At 35.2% G+C, this 17,790-nt stretch overlaps 3 protein-coding genes across 3 annotated transcripts; 1 reads left to right on the top strand and 2 right to left on the bottom strand.

The window, feature by feature from the left end:
- Positions 1–539: 539 nt before the first annotated feature.
- LOC122301176 (40S ribosomal protein S12-like) lies at positions 540–2,945 on the bottom strand. Its single transcript, XM_043112339.1, has 5 exons — positions 2,825–2,945; positions 2,597–2,636; positions 1,343–1,631; positions 834–899; positions 540–735 (listed from the first exon to the last, which is right to left on the bottom strand). The coding sequence occupies exons 2-5, from the start codon at positions 2,602–2,604 to the stop codon at positions 676–678; spliced, it is 423 nt and encodes a 140-aa protein (XP_042968273.1). The 5' UTR covers positions 2,605–2,636; positions 2,825–2,945; the 3' UTR covers positions 540–675.
- A 2,994-nt stretch (positions 2,946–5,939) lies between these two features.
- On the top strand, positions 5,940–7,339 carry LOC122301174 (probable CCR4-associated factor 1 homolog 7). The gene has a single exon (XM_043112337.1). The coding sequence runs from the start codon at positions 6,370–6,372 to the stop codon at positions 7,192–7,194; it is 825 nt and encodes a 274-aa protein (XP_042968271.1). The 5' UTR covers positions 5,940–6,369; the 3' UTR covers positions 7,195–7,339.
- A 2,844-nt stretch (positions 7,340–10,183) lies between these two features.
- Positions 10,184–17,541, bottom strand: LOC122301173 (factor of DNA methylation 1). The gene is made up of 8 exons (XM_043112336.1): positions 17,288–17,541; positions 14,196–15,093; positions 13,627–13,808; positions 13,050–13,139; positions 12,655–12,942; positions 11,822–12,034; positions 11,216–11,453; positions 10,184–10,374 (listed from the first exon to the last, which is right to left on the bottom strand). The coding sequence occupies exons 2-7, from the start codon at positions 15,091–15,093 to the stop codon at positions 11,223–11,225; spliced, it is 1,902 nt and encodes a 633-aa protein (XP_042968270.1). The 5' UTR covers positions 17,288–17,541; the 3' UTR covers positions 10,184–10,374; positions 11,216–11,222.
- Between the last annotated feature and the right edge of the window lie 249 nt (positions 17,542–17,790).

Raw genomic sequence — 17,790 nt, 5'->3', positions numbered from 1 at the left:
AATGCTTACATAAATAATTTTAATTACATTACATGTTAAAATAAAATACGACTACCACATCATAGTTATTCTAGAAATATCTAATAATCTTTCATTTCCTATTCTCATTAAAGGAGTACCCAATAATTTTCTCTTTTTATTCCCATTCTCCTTAATCTTGGATTTGAAGTTTGAACAAAAAGATATGCCCTCCATTAATTTGTGCAAGAAGTTTAAAATTTCAAATATATATATATATATTTTTCCAATATGAAGGGTTATGTCCATATGGCAAGTAGAACTCTTTAAATATTTAACTAATGTCAACATCTACCCGAGATTTTCCCAAAATAAAAAGGAATGAAATGGTAACATATGCTATTGTCTGCCCGGAAAACTTTGTATTGATTATCGATCGCAATCTTCCTCCTTTGCTTGTGTAAATAATGGCTCACACCTTGTCATATCATATTCGAATAGATTTCTTATCATGAAAAAGAAAACAAAACGAGAGGGGGAAAGCAATAGCAGCTATTAAAGACTGTTAAAGAGCAAGCAACTAGAACAAAGTAACTTTGATATAGCAACACTCGAGAAAACTCCTAGTGAAATTCCACCAAATAAACAAAAAGGAAAAGTCTATAGGGACAAAACATCACATCACATCCCACGAAACATAGAACCATTGCTAGCTATTCAGTGAGACTTGACATGCTCCCTAATAATATGAAGAGCTTCATGATCCTCGCCAAAATCCTACAAAAACAGTGCGAGAAAAATTTAAGAATTCATTTGATAGCTAGTAAAATTGTATGCGCCATCTTGTGTGCCATTTTTTGAATTTTATATTCTACCTTCACAACAACACAGGAGCAACCAACAACCTTTCTGGCTTTGCCCTCTGAATCAATCTTGCACAACTGCACAGAGAAAGCACAACCAGATGTTAGAGAGAACCTGTAATAGAGTTTGATGGTCAATGAATGAATCAGAATTAATAATCAATTAGGCGAAAATATATTAATTCAAAAATCAAAACCATAATGCAAAGCTATGAGTATAATGATATAGATAGAACCATGTTACATAGAAAACTGAGAGAGTACTACTCTATTAGTTGTTAGGTTAAACAATGGAAACTAGAAACCAAATGCATTTACATCTATAACTTCACTGGCTACTAACTAGTACTTACATAAGAGAGATACCAGTTCATCCAATTTTATTAATTATAAGTTTTAACTTAAAAAATCTTGAATAAAGAAAAAAGGCAACTGTCATCTCACTTTATAAATGAAGGAGAATAAAAGCATTTAAAGAAAGTAAACAAAATAGGAAATTTTTCCAAAAGGATGATACTTACACCAGCCCACTCGCCTAGTGACTTTGCACTAGGAACTGTCATCAAGTTTACATTGTGGTCAGCACAAAGAGCTTTAACCAGTTTAACATAATCAGGCTGGTCACAGTCCTCTGCCAGTACACAAAGCTGGGCAGCATGCTTCTCAATCACTTTTGCACCTTCATGAAGGCCACGAGCAAGCCCACCATGAGCAAGCGATTTTCTCAGCACGAGTTGCAAGGCTGTCATGATATCCATAGTCTCCCCAAGAACAGGGGCAGGTGTCTCAACCGCAACAGGAGCCTCTTCACTGCTCAAGATCCAGATTGAAATCAGTATGTAATCGACAAATGTGAATCACCTACTACCCAACTACTGAGTGAGCTCATGTACATTTTATCCTACTGAACAATGACAAGTTCCTCCGACAGACAAAATTTACATCTTCCACCTCTTATTGTTTTTTATTTTTATTTTTATTTTTATCAGTAATCAAGTAGTTTTATTCATAATAATAGGCAAATCCCAAGTACACAGGGAGTATACTTGAGAAATACCTAACAAGAGTTTACAACTGAAAGAAGAAAATCATGAACATTTAGTATGTTACAAACAATGGCCCCCACCCAAGAGAACAATGTTTTAAAGAAAAAATTGTTAAAACAAACTGCTAGTGTTGCTAGATCAATCACTTTGGTCAGTCATTTTCATGGAAAAAGCATTTAGCGAATACCCATCTTAAAAATGGCTTCATTCCATGCTAGACAACAGATAGTCACAGATAACAGCGAGTTATTTCATGTGCTTCTCTGGGTATGAACAAATTAAATCTGCAAGCATCTGTAACAAATCCATACTTCTACCAATGACACTCAATTCACTCTGAAAATCCAAGTGCACCCAGCATTCTCATCAAACAGTTGTCAAATGCAAATCTCCCCGACACAAGTAGTCTGCTAGCCTTGTGCAATTTCTAGTCTACCAATAACCCAAGATCGAGCCACCCCCAAAATTACTTATTATTCAACATCCTTTTCTTTAAAAAAAGGAAAAAGAGAGATATATTACTTGCTCTCGAAAGTTTCTAGTGCAACCGAATTCCAAGATAGCACCAGCTCAGAATATCATTGCTCATCAAATTATTAAAAAGAAAAAATCACTTCAAGGAAACTTTGCTTTCTTATAATACGAACACATAAGCCCAACCACTCCAAAATATAGGCAAGAGAACAAAGTCATCTCAGTAGCTACTCTGAACAGAAAAGGATCACTTACCCCGACATTCTTAATGCCTCGATTTCTTTCTTTCGCGCTCCTGAATAACATAAAATGTATACATTTAGGGAAAAATTGAAAGAATTCAGATCCCAAATAATAACAGCTTACTATTTGATGGCTCTCATGAAAAAGAAAATCCATAAAAAATGAACGAAAATACACCAAAAACAGTACAAGTCAGTTAAAAAATTATGCACAAGTGTAGAGAAAGAAAGAGGATACGACCTTGAAGATTGACGCAGCCGAATGTGTCTGTTGGCTAAGTGAGCAGGCAAGAATGACAGGGCCAAAACAACGGGACTTTATAAAGCAAACCCTAAAACCCTACTTTTTGAGCCTCAATTTACGAAATTGCCTCTGGTTTTAGGATATAATAGTGGTGTTGTGTCGGGTCGGGTTAGACTATGGCCCATATATTGGGCTATCCGCATTTTTCTATATATTAGGGGATATCTCCATTAAAAAGCCCAATCCCAAGTGTTTGTTCAGGTTACCCAACCAAGAGAAGGAAAGGATTAGTGCCTTGGGATGATTCGATCTGAAAAACACTTCTTATAGTAATGTTATAGTTGTGGAATGCACAATTATCGTATAGTCATTTTAAAAAAGAGTAGAATATATTATTAAAATTTATTTATTTATTTTCATTTGAGTCTCATATTTTTTTATTTTTTTCAAAATAATTATATGACATTTATACAATTACGACTGTAATTATCATTTCTCATGTATATAGATAATATATGTATATATGTGTGCTAGTTGCATTCTTCTATGCTACTCGTAAAACTTTGTCACATTAAACTAACCTTTGTTTAGAAGAATTCGAGGAATACAACCAAGCAAACCACTTGGACGATCTTCTTTGTGGTTGTATAAAAGCATGTTCGGAAGAATTTGGTTGTTTTTTGCATGCATGTTCGAAAAGTTAGGGTTTGGTCATTTATTTGTGTCTGTTGTAATTAGTAAGCCTGCGATCGATATTTGGAATAGGAATCATGCTTGTGGGCTGCATGGTTTCGCTTCTAACACCACGAAAAAGGGTCTCGTTCTTAATCAATATGTATATACATAGGGACCATAAGATATGCTTATATGTAACTAAGAAACAAACATGTGCATGAGGATTCATTTATTTCAAAAGGAGAAATGTAGCAGTCACAAAAAGATTTTATGAAAACAAATTTATAAACTAGTATAATTTTATAAAATACGTTATATTTAATTTATTTATAATAAAAATAATTTTACGATCTAATATATTACTTAAAGTCATGTCAGTTTGTTTTGATAAAATCTCCTTGTAGTTAGAAACTTTCTTTCCTTAAAAAAATATCATTGATTGTGGCTTGGAATGCAGGATGTCATGTTCATTCTTCCAAGGCCACTGCTCTTCACCCCACTCGTTCAAAGAATACGCGCATGTAATGTTGCTGAATGAATAATTTCAATATCATGAATAATGGGAGATGGATGAAATTCACGGGAAATTGAATTAACACTTCTACTCTTTCAATAGATTTATTTTATTTGACGTTTAAGAGTGAGACCATGCTTGGTTTTCGCTTTGTAGCATTGAACTAAGTACTTTGTCTTGTTATGATTAGGGCTGTTCATCTGAATTCTAACTTGAAAATCTGAGTGTATCCGGATCGGAATCTGGATTTCAAATTCAGGTAAGAACCTGCACCGGGTTAGCTCGGTTTTGATATGGGCCGGAACTCAGATGAATCTGAGTTTTCCAAAACCCGAATTCTGGTTTTTTTTTTTTTTTTTCATAATAACACCTTAATGTAAGAAATAGATAAACAAAAATTTGAAGCCTCAAAAACTTCAAAAAAAAAAAAAGATTCCCATGTTCGAAACATAGTAGATCTAGTAAAAATAAACCCATCTTTGACTACTAACTACTGATAACATATAGAAACATCTATCTTATAAAAATACTCTTAACATTCTCATCAAAACAAATCCACAATTAACAAAGGGAAAACAATACAAATAGAGAAGAAAGAAAAATACACAACAAACCAAATAGAACCCAAAAATAAAATAGCACATCTAGCCAAACAGAACAAAAAGTAGAAGACAACGACCATGAAGAACAGATCTTTGATCGGTAGAGTAAGAGTGACACAAGCTAGGTTTCGGTATGAGAGAGAGAGAGATGATATGCGGTTTTCATGTTTAAAACATGCGGGTACCAGATTACAACGGTTTTAATACCCGTACCTGTACCACACTGGTCCGGGTTTTGCAATCCAGTTTTGACCAAACTCGGGCAAAAAACTGGAACCAGAACCAAGATGAACAATCCTAGTTATAATGTTTAATTTGAGTTGTCGATGGAATAATATTCTTTTAATCTCATGGATGCAAATAATTATTTTGGACCGTATTTTCTGGTGAAAAGTCAATAATTTAACCAGTTTATGTCAGAAAATTTTTGAGAGTACAGTGCACGAAATTATAATTTACTCTGCATAAGTGGATCCGAATGACCCTACCTTAAAGAGATTCCCAGACATAAAAAACATTAAAAAAAAAAAAAAAACCCCTTTTAATTCTCATTATGTTATGTTTGGTTTTAATTTAGAAAAACTTGTCCACACTCTATGAGCTAAACTAAACTAAATTCTAATAAAGAGGTCATATATAGGATAAATCCTACCAACAATAATTTATATTATAAATTTGAAGTGCATGTTATTCTTTTTTTATCATAAATAAAATTTCATATATAAAAGTTCTAAATCATATATAGATCTATATTTAAAAGTTTAAGAGTTTAATAGTTTGATGTGATACGACAATTCTTCAAATAAAAAATCTTGTTTCGAAATCTCCTACCTCTTTTATATAAAAAAATAATCTATATTTAAAAGACTAATTTATCACACTTTTTAGGAAGAATAATGCTCTTATGTCTCTCTATTTTGGTTAAAATTATTCATTTTGTCATCTAATTTTAACCACTTATACATTTTTTTAATTTTTTTTTTATTTTACTTACTTATAAGTAAGTAACTATTAATGTATTAGTGTTTTTTTTTTCTTCTATTTTTATAAAAATGTTAAAAAATATTAATAAAAAAATAAATTTTACCTAGAAATACGCTTAGGCCGGCACCTTAACAACATTATTATTATTTTTTATTAAATTCACTATGTTTCTACAAATTCAAGATATTACAAATCTATAAAAATTGCTATTCTCTAAGTGAGATTACCTTCACCATTTTCAATTCATGCATTAGAAAAATTATCATGTTTATTTATTATCCGTACATAAATAAATAAAATTACAATCAACTACAATTAAAGACCAAAAAAAAACCACCCACCATTTCTGACCTTTGAAGTAATTGTCACGATCGCTCCGCCGCCCTCATACATCCATTCGTTGCAAAACTGCAAGCCAATCATAGAGACAGAAAGGGGGAAGCCATAATTTATCTCAACAAAACTTAGAGAATAGAAAGTAAAAACCTTTTCGCCTTCTCTCTCGAATCTGCTTCTCAATCCCTCGAGTTTCCCTGATTCGAGGGTCACGTCCTACATCCTCACCCATTTCTTTGAGTCTTTCTTGCTCGTTGGCTTAAGCCTTAATTTCATCGACTTTGTTCGCTTTGAAACCTCTTCGATCGTGATCCCTCAGAGACAAGAAGCGCGTAGCTTCTTTCCGGGTATAGCTATTAATTGTATGAATATTTGGTGCAATCGGGAAATCGGCGGTTCCGATCGAATTTTAGGGTTTCTTTTGAAGCGGAATGCAACTGCTACCGAAAAGCGAGACAATAGAGATCCGCGAAGTATGGGCCGAGAATCTCGAAGCGGAGTTCGCCCTGATCCGAGGGATCGTGGATGAATTCCCGTATGTGGCGATGGACACGGAGTTCCCCGGGATCGTTCTACGTCCCGTCGGGAACTTCGGGTCCAACTGCGAGTACCACTATCAGACCCTAAAGGACAACGTGGACGTGCTCAAGCTGATCCAGCTGGGGCTCACCTTCTCCGACGAGCGCGGCAACCTACCCACCTGCGGGACCGGCCAGCACTTCATCTGGCAGTTTAATTTCCGGGAGTTCGATCCCAACTCGGACGTCTTCGCCAACGATTCCATCGAGCTCCTTCGCCAGAGCGGCATCAATTTCATGTTGAACAACGAGAGGGGCGTCGATGCAGTGCGCTTCGGCGAGTTGCTAATGTCCTCCGGCGTCGTCTTGAACGACAGCGTCCACTGGGTGACTTTTCACAGCGGGTATGACTTCGGGTACTTGCTCAAGCTTCTGACGTGTCGGAATCTGCCGGATACGCAGGCGGAGTTCTTTAATTTGATTAACATGTATTTTCCGACGGTGTATGATATCAAGCACTTGATGAAGTTTTGCAATAGTTTGCACGGTGGGTTGAATAAGTTGGCGGAGCTGTTGGAGGTGGAGCGAGTCGGGGTTTGTCACCAGGCGGGTTCGGATAGTTTGCTCACGTCGTGTGCCTTCAGGAAGTTGAAGGAAAATTTCTTTAGCGGTTCCCTGGAGAAGTATGCTGGTGTATTGTACGGTTTAGGTGTCGAGAATGGGCAGAATACTCTTTGAAAAGAGAAACAAAAATAAATAAACAAGAGATGAAGAGATTAGAATCATGTGGTTTTAGCTGTATGCTTGTCTCATATATACACATCTCTATTGTGCAGTTTTGGCAACAAAGTTTCTTAATTTTAGGGATATTTTATATTGGATACTTCTTGTGTGCTTCTTTACAACTTTTCTTATTGCCTTACACTACTAGCAATTACCGTGTTTTGGTTTACTGATGTCCGAGGGTTAGGTGGGTCTGGAGTTTATCTGGCTAAATCACTTGGTGCGTTTACACGGTTTCCAAGATTTCTCTTCAGAAGAAAGAGTACCGTTTGTGGTTTGAACTTAACAAAGGGAATGATGCTACGTGGTTTTGATGTTTATTGATGAAAATGGAGTCTATTGATTTAGGATTAGGCGGTGAAACATTTTCTACAAGTTATAAAGCTGCTTGGGGCGTCATACTTTGACTGTTGTGTTCATTTTTCGGGGCTTGTGATGTTCTCTTTGTTTTCCTTTCGGCACTGTTTTCTGAGCATGTAAGACTTTCCATTCATTTCTGTCTTGATGAATTTATTGAAGAACTTATTGTTTTTCATTGGGCATGTGATAATATTATGCATGATTGTTATGATTAAATTTGAAAAAAAAAATGGATGATCCTGGGTTCAGAAGTAAGTTTTTTCTCGGATCGTTTGATGGTTATGTGATCCTAGTTTTAAATTTTTGAGGTATTCCTAAAACGTCAAGCTGAAGCAGTTATTTTAATTCTGTAACTTAAGGTAAGCTGATACATAATTATTGTTTTAGCTACTTCCCTTGCCTTGGATCTGTGTGATAAAGTTTGATCATGCCTCATTCCTATATTCTTGGAACAATCTCTTACAACTGCTAGTTATGAGTTGCTTAAAATCTTTTTTCTCCCCAACTCTCTCCCGAAGGCTAAAGGGTTAACAACATACAAACATTTTTAATGGTTGTTCACCAATGGAAGAAGATGCAGCCAAAAGAGCAAGAGACCTCATTCTGTATGTTTCTGGTTATAGCACAATTGAATATTCTATGCAAGATTTACCGTTCACATATTATTTACTCACCATTAGGGTAACAGACCATCTTTCTCAGTACAAGAGAAACTCTTGGCATCATGCATCTTTTTTCCTTTTATTTGCTTTGTACATTGAAATCATAAGTAATGCATATCACGAGCCAGATTAAGTGCTTGCACATATGAGCTATTACTTTAACATCTAATTAATGGTTTTGAGCTTTGGAACATTGTAGATGCAGGCATTCTTGTGGTGCTATTTGAACATTGTAGATGCAGGCACACATCTCTCTGTAATGTAAGACTTGCTAGTTCTGTCTTGATTTGTTTCAAGAGTTTATTTTCGGTTATACACTCTTGTTAACCATTCTGGTATTCTGTGTGCCCAACATGGCATGATTCAGTAAGTGCAACATGATTGTCGGGACATGGTGTTCTTTAATTATTATATAGCATCATATGCATAATTATATTTTTTGTTTTTCTTTTTTATTATTTCACAAACTTCTGCTTATGACATTACGTTTTGATCTTTTGTGATATCAAACAATGAACCATCTGATGAGGTTCTTCAATAGCTTTGATGGTGGGTGAATTGAACAAGCTTCTGCAGTTGTTGGAAGTGGAGAGACTACGTATTGCATACATCGAACCATGGATAGTTTGCTTGCACATTGGACAACTAAGGAATTACAAAAAAGAGAAAGAAAAGAACAAGAGAGGCTAATATGCCACTGTTTACAATAATTAGGTGTTGCTGTCGAGTATGAACAGAGAATATCCACTCAATTTGAGAGCTAAAAGGGAAAACAAAAAGCATCAGGAGGTTTTGAAATGAGAATTCTTTAAATGGTTGTGGCTATCACGCACGTATGTATGCTTTATGATGGAAATTATATTGCAGATATCCGTCTGTTCATGTTTTTTCTAGACTATTGATTTTTTTAATTTCATCACTCATCAAAGAATGTTTCATCTTGCCTTCAGCTTTTTAAGCAGGACTGCCAGTTTGAGCGGTTTGTTGCCGTAAATGCATTCATGATTGTCACCTCAACGTTCTGCATCATAGTAGCGTAAAGCTCTGATAATTTCCCTTCACTACGAAGGACATCCCTGTTTACTCCAATTGAAAGCAAAAACATTCTACAGAAGTTAAATCAATTGCTTTTGGTTTAAGTACGAATCCTGAAGAGATAATGGGGGTTTCATCCTCTGTTTAGTCCACTGCTCTTTGGTTCTTTCATTGATTATGTGTTGATTTGCATATTGCTGTACGATTGAAAGAGGTTATTAATGGCTTTGTTGCATTGGTGTTAAAGTTGTGCTTCTCTCTCTCTCTCTCTCTCTCTCTCTCTCTCTCTCTAAAGAGGACCCATCAACTCTCTGTCTGTCTCCCACTCTTTCCAGTCTCCAGTTCCCTTCTTTTTTAACTTTGTGGTACATTTCCATCGATGTATTTGTTTCTGTTTTTGCAGCTTGTTTTTACTCATTTGGAATTTCTTCTTTAGTAACAATGGTTGATTCTAGGCTTTGTTCAGTGAGGTTGATCTGTTGAAAATTCAACTGGTTCGCTCACATTTATCTTGTGACCTTACTAATGAGTGTCGAGCTTTTCTACGGATTTTCATGCACTTGCTGTTTCATGTGAAAGTATTTAATCGTTACCTCTTGAGTTTTAATTGTGCGAGTAGAGTTTAAGCTTCAAACCTGCCAGAGCTTTAATAATTTCTTAAGAACCTTCCTTTTAGGAGCCTCCGTCTTGCCCTCCTCCACAAAGCAAAAACCTGTCTACAATTTTGTAATTGAGTAAATAATTTCCTAAGCCTAGGAAAGTTTCATCAAAACTAGGGACGGGTTTGACCCAATCCAGATCAAGGCCAATCCGGAAAGCTCTATAATCATCCACATTAGCTGAGGCATGGCCAATGCAGAAGAATCTCTTCGGGTGGAAATAGTAAATTTCTATCATAATGTTGGTTATGAAACTCCATTCACTGAAGAAATTTCATCCGATATAAGTTCAGAATTCATAGCAGAAAATGGAATCCAAGTTCAACTACAAATTGAGCTATGCATCTAGCTGATTTATGACAGAGGCCGTGACCTTACTTACGCTCCCCCCCCCTTGGAATTCCACCTCCCAAATTTTCCTGCATTGATTAGCATTAAAATCAAGAAACAGCAGCTCATGAAACTTCAACACGATGTGTTAATATTCAAAGTAGACCATCAAAGTGAACTAAAAGGGTTGATGCAATACGTACATCAATAAATTAATAGCCAAATTACATTTAAAAATAAATAAATAAATTTAAATACAATTAGCAAATTGAATCTGGAAGTAACAGTTACTGTACAATCGTTTAAATGATTTTATTATATCATCTAATGACATGACAAAAATATTTTTCATTAATTTTACTAATGCTGACAAAACTTGAAATGAAATAGAAGTCGTTACCCCTTATTCATACCTTAAATTGTTTAAGAACTTCATATATGTACGATTCAAGATGATTGGCCATAAAAGAAAACATATATGTTTTTTTTTTTTTTTTGATAAGTAAAATCAAAGTATATTAATGAAAAGAATAGGCAAAAGCCATGTTCAGTACAATGAATGCCCTACTACGAGAAAACATATATGTTAATAAGCTAAACCAAATCATAATAACACTAAATGGCAAATATTGAACTGATTGGGGTTGTTTGTATTTTTTCCTGTCATTTGACTTATAAAAAAAAGATGTTCTTTTTCCTGCCATTCGATCCTATCTATAAGTGTACCCTCATGTTTAGATTAAACTAAATAAAAAAAACCGCACTATCATCTCGTCTGTGTAATCAAAGTTAACCATGTTTCTTGACAGATACTTAAGCCATTATCTTTCAAGCTTATTTGGCAACACAATCACAGTATGTCAGTTGGAGCTTAGTATTTCAACAGCACTTGACAAACAGTTCATTAATATATATGAAAAAATTACTAACCACTGCCTCACTGTCTCTTGCGCTTCAGCGTCTTTATATTCTTCATGATGTAACTGATGACCTCCTTCAATGTGGCTTTCCTTTCTTCTTTGAAGTTCCAGAGCTCAGATATGACATATCTGCCACTTGGATTATACTCATTGATCTCTTTGAGTGCGGTAATTACAGCCATGTATATATCATCCCCCCATTCCTGTTTAAGATCTCGAAGCTTCTCATCTTCTTCATTTAACAATTCCTGCATTACGAAAATTGAAACAAGTGATTAATCTTTCACGACCCAGGCAATTTGGGATGGGGTTATTCAGATAAACCAACACGAATGACTTCTTTAGTAGTTAAGCAGGCCTAAAAAATGTAAACAGAATTCATACATTTATTTATTTTTTGATAAGTAAACGGTAGTATTAATAAGGAGGATTCATACATTTATAAGATAATTTTGATTCACTCTTACAATAACAACATATGCAACTATATATCATAAATGATACCGTGAATTCCCACAAGCTCATAACACATCTGTGTACATGAAATACAAGAATGAGAGGCTTTAAATATATTTTTTTATGAGTATGAGAGGCTTAGCAATATAAAAGAATATACCTGGGCACTCCCATTCATGACAACAACTTTAAATGGATGCCAATTTGGATCCTTCAGATTCTCCTGCCATAGGGAGCATAGTGTCGAGGCCTGAATATTTGCTTCCTCAAGGGAAAATCGCTGCTTACATGCATTATGAAATGGCTTCTGATCAATTTCGCCCATTCTCTTTATTCCAATATTAGTGCGACCACTCAGCATATCCATCAAGCCCTAAAGACAAAAAGAAAAGGACACCATCTTCCATTACTTATTAATGCAAGTTTTATTTTAAAAAAAAAATTCATTTTAGCATCTGGCATGATTGCAGGCATATTCATCTCTAGGAGGTTATGAATTTTAACTTTTTTTCCATTAGATGCCATGACGGCCTTTCGGGCTATACAATTGGACGTAGTCGCACCCTTTCCTTAAAATTTTATTGTCATTTGACGAAAACATAAAAGATATAACTTGCATAACTGCTATCAATTCGATGTGAGTATCTTGTTTTATAAAGTGACCAAACAAAAGCATGCAATCTATTAAGGCAATATAAGTTTTTGTTTCCTTGCCAGAAAAGCAACACGACTTTAGAGAATTCTATTAAGAGATAAAGCAATGTCTTTGTCCATTGACAGCATCCACTACTGCTTTTAGAGATTTCTCAATTGGGGCATTTTGATCAGTGGTTCTTGATTCCTATGCGAGACTTGAAAAAATGACCCAATTGCTTTCCAGTACAATCTTCAACTAGTGACTTCTCTTACATGTATAAGGTCCCCAAACACCCAGACCCATGCATATAACCAAACATATGCAGCAAAAAATAAAAATAAAAATAAAAATCATACCGCAATTAATTGTTTGCGAGCTTCTTGCAGCTCATCATTGCTCTCTCGCTCTTTTGTAATAAGAACTTGATTCGTGTATTCCATATCATTCATTTCTTCAAATTTTTCTTTCAATTCATCATTCATTTCCTCCATCTTCTTCTGAATTGCTGCATCATCTTCATCTCCAAGATGCTTCATCACCTGCAGTTTCCCTTTTATCTCTTCAATTTCCATTTCCAACTTCTGTTTATCATCCAGCTGCTTTTCCAACTGAAGTATCTTATTAAGGGCCTCTTCTTTCTCCCTCTGAAAATTTACGATTCTGATTAATAAATTATATAGAAAGAGTACGAAAAAGAGCTACTCTTAAAGAGTGCATGCGACAGACTAGTTAAAACCTAACTAAGCCAGACCTTTTGCTCTTCAACCAGCCTTAAGACATTCTCATCAGCCTTTTTTTGCTCCATGGAAGCCAATTGAAGAGAATTGTTTCTTACATCATGCTAGAACAACCAAAAAACAATATCAGTATTCAGCATGAAGCATCATGTACATCATCAAAGAAAATGATTTTGCATGCAGCACTTCAAACAGCTTCTCCAAAATCTATTTATTTATTCCAAATAAGCCAGCACTTGTAGTTTTGATTCGATTGAACTAAAAGATAATTGGGGCAGTAATATATAGAGATATATATACATACATAATGCTATACATATTTCTATCAACAGTTACCATCACATTGGACATGAAGATAAAACATGCATAAATAGGGAAAAAATGCTAAATTGGTCCCCACTTCCAGCACGCAACAAGCACCCCAAGGAACATTGCTCAAATCATAAGCAAGTTCATCTAAAGCAAGTACATCTAAAACTAAGATGAGTTATTATCCAGCTGGGAAGCAAGTAAAATCAAATGTTAAAACTTCTTGCTAACAAAAAAAAAAAAAAAAAATGACACTTTGGAAATGCCACATCCACATATCACCTTTTTCTTATCCTCATCCAGCTTTTGTCTCTCAAGCTCGGTTAGTGCTTCACGTTTGTTCAACTCTTTGCTCCAGGAATCAACTTTCTTTTTCTTAGCCTCCAATTCGTAATTCAGTTTTTCTTGTTCCTCAAATATCCTTCGAACATTATCTCGTGCAAGCCGCTGCATCTTCCTTGTTTCTGATAAATCACACAGTTAAACAAGATTAGTTTGTCATGCAAAATTTTGGTAGCATTAACAATATCTAACATGAGGGGCAGGATTTTGTGATCGACTCATTCCTTGGGCTGAATACTACTAACTTATTTCAAAGTGTAACCTCAAACAACTTCTTTCCTTTTATGTTGCAGATAATCATAGCTCTTATGATCAGTTAGTCCAAATCCAGCAGTAAGAAATACGTACATTGAACATCATCAAGACTATTTGGAACAAAGGCACCACATATGTTTATATCATATTGGTTCACTAAACATCATCCAAAACAACAAGGAAATTGTGACCAGACAGTAACAGATGCAGCAAACGAGCATGTATCAACAAACAAAGCAAGTGTAGGAGCAAACCTTCAAGAAACGCAGAGTGTAGCTTGTCTTTCTCCACAAGGATCCTACTTAAGGACATTGTCTTTTCATTGTATTTGTACTGCAGTTCATTGAGATTTTCAATTGTAATATCAATTTCATTGGCAAGATTTGCCACAACATTGTTTCTCATTCGAGCTGCTTCCTGGTCAATGTCAGATACTGTTCTTAACTGCCCTTTTTTCCGAAGGAAAGCCCCAATTGGCCCTTCTGCATCAAAATCATCAGCACGTGCACACCACCCATATGTATTAGAGCCAAGATGTGCTTTCTGTGCATTCCAATCCTTCTTGCTGCAATGCTCGGTCTCAAATGATTTCTCAAATTCAGTTGCATTCATGAAACCGTTCCAATCATTATTAAATGTCACTACAGCCCTTGCATTCAATTCATTTTCATCTGAGAAAATATGAACTTCTAACGGTTTAAATTTACTGAACCTTTTCAACCAGTATTCAGAACCATGAAAAGTCTTTCTATCCATTGGGCTGCATATTATGTTAACAACAATGCCCATCCAAGGCCACACATACAGATCATCTTGCTTTGAAGGTTGTGTGACAGTTTGTGGTAAAACTGGTTGTTGGACTTGATCCACTTCACTGGCCAGGTCAGTCTCCAAGTACTTTGCCAAGGCAAGGTGGTTTACCTTTTGTTTTCCACTTCTGTTAGCAGAACCTTTACCCACTCCTGAAGCATGTTGAAGCAAATCCTTGTACTTGTAGTCTTGTTTCTTCTTCCCAGCACAGAAGGGGCATCTAAGGGTGCCATTCAGACCCTTGACTTTGTACTTTCCCACCTTCAGCTGCTCATATGGTTTCTCTATGTAGTCATTGATCTCAGATTCACTAATATCTGACTCTTCAGAGCTGTATTCCATCTGAAATTTACACAATCATTGAAAAAAAAAATGTTAGAAGACTGAATATGTTTGAAGTGATGTTAAAAATCCCCAGATGCTCAGACTAGAAGCTTCTAAGAAAACACTCTAATGAACAGTAGCAGCAGTTTTACCTGAAAGATTTAAGTAAAAATAAAAGCGATGATTACCCAGCAAGTTTAGAAGAGGGATGCACGGTTATGTTCTCATTCAGACGCATAAAGGCGTGGGCACACTGAGATATAAATGTTACAAACGTTGCAAAGAAAATTGGATAATATTGCTAAACTTCAATATGAAATGAAACAATCATTTAAATTTCTAACATAATATATCCACGCTTTTTGGATTCGAGTATATGGCATCAGTTCAGCCACTCAAAAATATGGCTTAAAGTGAGAAATAAAATTAAATACAAACCAGTTCAAAACTAAAGAGATTTTGCTTATTCTTCTTTGTTTTTTTAACAATTGGACTAGAACCAAAATGAGCGAAATATGGTTGTTCAATAACCCTTGAAGTTGGTGGAGGCCTTCCACACACGAGAAAGAAAAATACAGATTATCTCTTCGAAATAGATTTTTTTTTTTTTTTAGGTAATCAAGAATTTTGATTCATAAAAGTAGGCAAAGCTCAAGTACATAGGGATATCAGTAACGCCCCAATGGAAGGCCCAAACCACATGATTTATAATCCAAAATGACTAATTAATAATACAACTGGAGCCTCATTAGAACCTTATAAAGAGCAAGAAATTCTCTTTTCCAAACAATATGAGATCCTATACATCACATACCGTTATCCTTATCTTTTTTTTTTTTGATAAATACATACCCTTATCATTATCATACGGGATATCACAATCTACCCCCCTTAAATTCCCGATGTCCTCGTCGGGCCCGTCCATTGTAGGTAGCACTGCTCAAATCCCACATTTCTGGTTGTGATAGCTTTGATACCATTTGTAACACTCTAGTGGAAGGCCCAAACCATATGATCTATATTCTAAAAGGACTAGTTAATGATACATTTGGAGTCCCATTGGAACCTTATAAAGAGCAAGAACTTTTCATTCTCAAACAATGTCGGATCCCATACACCACCTACCCTTATCCTTATCATACGGGGTATCACAATATCTCTTCAAAGTAGATGAAGAATCGTAAGCTACTTGTGTAGGTCTCAACCATAACTGCGTTAATATTTTTGTGAAGATCTTATAATACATACAGGAGACAATCTCTTTGAAACTGCGCTGTAATGTTAAAAATAATAATAATAAAAACTCTGAAAGAAGGAGAAGAAGAGAGAAGGAAACATGAGAAGTTCTCTTATATCAAACAGGAAACCCATATGAGAACATCAATATGGCAATTGAGGTAGCACCAGAATGTGTTAATATAACTATTAAGTTGAGATATTTGAATATTGAGTAGGATGAAAGATAAATAAAATGTCGAAACATATTTAAGCAAATTGATGAGTTGAACTTCTTATCTCTAAGACTGGGCCCTCTAATTTTTTTCATCACTAACCAAGTTTTGGGGCAAAATTTCAGTCCAAACAACCTAGTCAATATGGACAAAGCTCGTAGCTTCTCAGTTACTTGTCAAGTTGCTGGATCTCCCTGATTGAATTTTATGTTCCAAAATAATAATGTTCTCTTAGCTTTCCGGAAACAGTTTTTGTTTAAATCTAAAATTACTCAACTGGATAACGTTTTCTTTCCTTCGAACCCCTGGTAGGAACGGGTTTAGTCTGCATTGCATTACTACAAAGACTGATATCAAAATTTTATTCCCAGAAGAGACAGTTTTCAGAAATTTTAGTGAATGGATTTTGTCCAAACTTCTTAAATATCCGCCCAAATCCTTTTACACGGCTATTAGTAATAGTACCCATATTCGTTTGCAAACAAAAAAAACCCTTCTGCCATAAATACGTGGGGGAAAAAAATTAACGCAAAAGGTCCGTATATTTTAGTCTCAGGTTCTTAAGCAAGCCCATCAGGACCAGAAACCCTAGCAAAAATCGTTAAAACTCATATATCCAATTCCTCAAACCATAAATTTAAGCCGCATTGAACGTGCGAATTCACCAGCATTCCTCAGATACCACAGATTTCCTTCATTAGAAGAAAAATCAAAAAGAAAAATCTACATATAAATTTTATAAAGAAAGGGCAGTGACTTACATTGGACTCTCTTTAGAATCTCTTTCTTCTTCTGGTTCTTTCGAGGAAGCGAGATGATCGCGTGTTGTGTTCTACCTAAAGGCAAGTGCCGATTACAATACCTGAGGGGAGCCAAATGTAAGCGTTCAACGTCTGAAACGCGGTGTAATTTTCATGGTCGAAGTGAAGAGGGCTTTACTGTTGTTGGACTTGGACTGGACCCCATCCTTTTGCCCAAAGAGCTGTTCCAGCTTCAGCCGCTGATTGGTTACTTACTTGCAAAGGTGGGGGAAAAATAGATAAAAGATTGAGCTCCGTTTGGATACAGAAATAATTGTCATTATTATAATTTTTTTAAATTTTTATATAAAATATAATAAATAATTTAATTTTATTAAATTTTAATATAATAATGATATTAAAAAATAATATTTTAATAATATTTTATTAAATTTTTAAATTTTTAAATTTTATTTAAAATCATCATTGATCAAATATCATTTCACTGTCGATTCAAACTACAC

Source organism: Carya illinoinensis, chromosome 2 (genome assembly GCF_018687715.1).
Source record: "Carya illinoinensis cultivar Pawnee chromosome 2, C.illinoinensisPawnee_v1, whole genome shotgun sequence".
Classification (NCBI taxonomy): Eukaryota; Viridiplantae; Streptophyta; class Magnoliopsida; order Fagales; family Juglandaceae; genus Carya; species Carya illinoinensis.
Note: the sequence above shows the minus strand (reverse complement) of the source record. Positions and strands in the feature narration are given on the sequence as shown.